Source organism: Dreissena polymorpha, chromosome 9 (assembly GCF_020536995.1).
Source record: "Dreissena polymorpha isolate Duluth1 chromosome 9, UMN_Dpol_1.0, whole genome shotgun sequence".
Taxonomy (NCBI): domain Eukaryota; kingdom Metazoa; phylum Mollusca; class Bivalvia; order Myida; family Dreissenidae; genus Dreissena; species Dreissena polymorpha.
Window position 1 is genome coordinate 90,632,405 of NC_068363.1, and position 2,482 is coordinate 90,634,886.

Sequence of the window (2,482 nt, forward strand, 5' to 3'; positions counted from 1 at the left end):
AACTATTTATTTTTAAATTACCACGATACAACGTTTTGCATTTCTATAGTGACATGCAGCATTTACAAAAACATATTCACTAAAAAAATATTTTGAATACATGAATATTTATACTTGTATACGTAACACATTTACCGTAAATATTTCAACTGTAATATCAAATATGTTAATTTGTTTTACATATTGTAATCTAGCGAGAAGTTCTTTTCACAATAATGACACAATCAATATTTTATTGCACACGTATACACACGAAGAAAAGTTAACATTTTAACAAATAAGAATTCAAATACAAACATTAATAAAGAGAATATTCAATCCTGTATAAACAAATCGATTTAACTCCGGGTGTTTGTGCTCTAAAGAGCGGAATATCAAAAATTGCCAATTCTTGAAATCTATGTTCTCACCACCTCTTCTAATTGTTCATACGATACAACATATGTTTAGTTAAAAATCATATTGATATACTACAATGTTTCATTTCAAAGCTAAATCAGCTTACTCAGAAATATTTGTCTATGTTAATCCTGGATTGCCTGTTCTGAGACGACATGTGAGCACACATCTGAACATGCCTAGTTTTCGGATTCGATGATGAATGTTTTGCGTTTATCCAGCACTGGTTCCCGAAATAGATTGATTTAAAGAGAGGTCGCTGGTTGCACGGGCGGAGTCTTTGAAGAACAATATCGTTATCAATCCACACAAAAGGCGCTTAATGGATTTCCTAACTTGGCGATTTACGATACCGTACACTATAGGGTTTGTAGCATGAGAAATTAAATACACATGCCGCAAAATAATGGAATGTGTAAACCCAAATATATCCAACCAAAACGGAATCCATGTAACAAAATAAATTACAGTGCACAAGAACAACATCCTCGCCGTACGTCGGTGGTTGTACCGTTTCCTCTTCGTTTTATCCGTATTGCCTAATGCCATTGAAAGTGTGTTTCGTTTTGCAGAAATGATTCGAGTAACATACTCACCGGGTGAATTATTCTGGTCCTGTTTCACAGTAACGAGGTTTCGATTCAGTTGACCTTTAAATGTTACGTGTTGGTCTAGTTTATCAGTGTCTGAATCGTGACTTAGCTGTTCAGATCTGTTATTGACGATATTGATAGGCTGCCCAATGCACGTTTTAAGACTATGATTTTGACATATGCATTCCGTTTGAATCGCTATTGAACACAGCTGTGGTTCGTTGTACGAATTGCGCTTGCTTACATAAGAACCATCAATTGGAGAATTGCCCATGTCTTGTTCTGCATTATAATCAACAGCGTTCGATTCCTTGCTCGACGGACGACACGCTGTTTTAAAAGACACTGATTCCCCTTCAGCCATTGTATGTTTGCTCTCAAAAGCAAAGGAGCTATCCCTTCTCCCTGTTAACTGTTGTCGTATTTTCGCTTTTCGCCAAAGCACTACATATATTATAATATATAGAACGACTATTGCGACCAATTCTGAAAAATACCCAACAAATTGAGCTATCTGATACACTGTAACGAAATCCTTTCCCATAATGGAATAAGTAAAATGACAAAATCTACCTTTCACACTCTTATGGGGAAAGGTGCACGGGACGTTTGTAACGTCAGTTTCACTTACAACTGCAAATGTTCCTATGGCCGGAGTTGCCATCAAAATGCTTATTACCATTACCGCAGCTATCCCCTTGTTTATTGTATCGACATTCACACGAGAAGAAAGTCTACATACGGCAATGTAACGTTCTGAAGCTATTGCTACAAGCGTCAAATTAGATGATATCACGGCGAAATGACGTAAAAATTCAAACGATCTGCAAGCAACGTCAGAAGAAACGAGATGATGTTCATAGACCATTGAATACGGCATGATGCAGACACAAACTAACACGTCAATAAAGGCTAGCACCTTGATAAATGTGTTACTCGCCTTTTTGTCCTTCCGTTTGTTGTATATCAATAACACCGGTATGTTTCCTAGTACTCCAACAACGGCGAAAATCGCAACCATAACATCCAACACTAAATACTGTAGATGAAATCCATCGCCAACAAGGACACTTTCTTCATTTGTGCCTAAATTTTTGTTATTTAATGTGAAACTAGAATTGACTACCGAATAATTCATTTTTTGACCAATATTGTTCCGAAGTCACGTTTATTTGAAGTCAAGTCATTAACTTTTGAAAATTTGAAAAAGAACCATGTTATCCGTGCACTACTAATACATTTAATCCGGAGTTTACATATTTAATTAAATATTATTGAACACAACGTTGTTTATTCATTGCCATTGCTGGAAATATATTTTTGCAAACAGCGATTAGAACGCAAAATAACACCGCTAAGTTTTCAGAACGTCATATTTCAATTATGTCTACCATTGTACAACGGTTTCCCAGCACGACTGAAATTCCTCTCGCAATGTGCTAGCATTCCTTTTATCGGTTTCCTCAGTCTTAGTGACATAAATAGTTACG

The 2,482-nt window shown here is 36.1% G+C and overlaps 1 protein-coding gene across 1 annotated transcript; it reads right to left on the reverse strand.

The window, feature by feature from the left end:
* Positions 1-472: 472 nt before the first annotated feature.
* On the reverse strand, positions 473-2,169 carry LOC127846252 (octopamine receptor-like). The gene has a single exon (XM_052377422.1). The coding sequence runs from the start codon at positions 2,128-2,130 to the stop codon at positions 613-615; it is 1,518 nt and encodes a 505-aa protein (XP_052233382.1). The 5' UTR covers positions 2,131-2,169; the 3' UTR covers positions 473-612.
* Between the last annotated feature and the right edge of the window lie 313 nt (positions 2,170-2,482).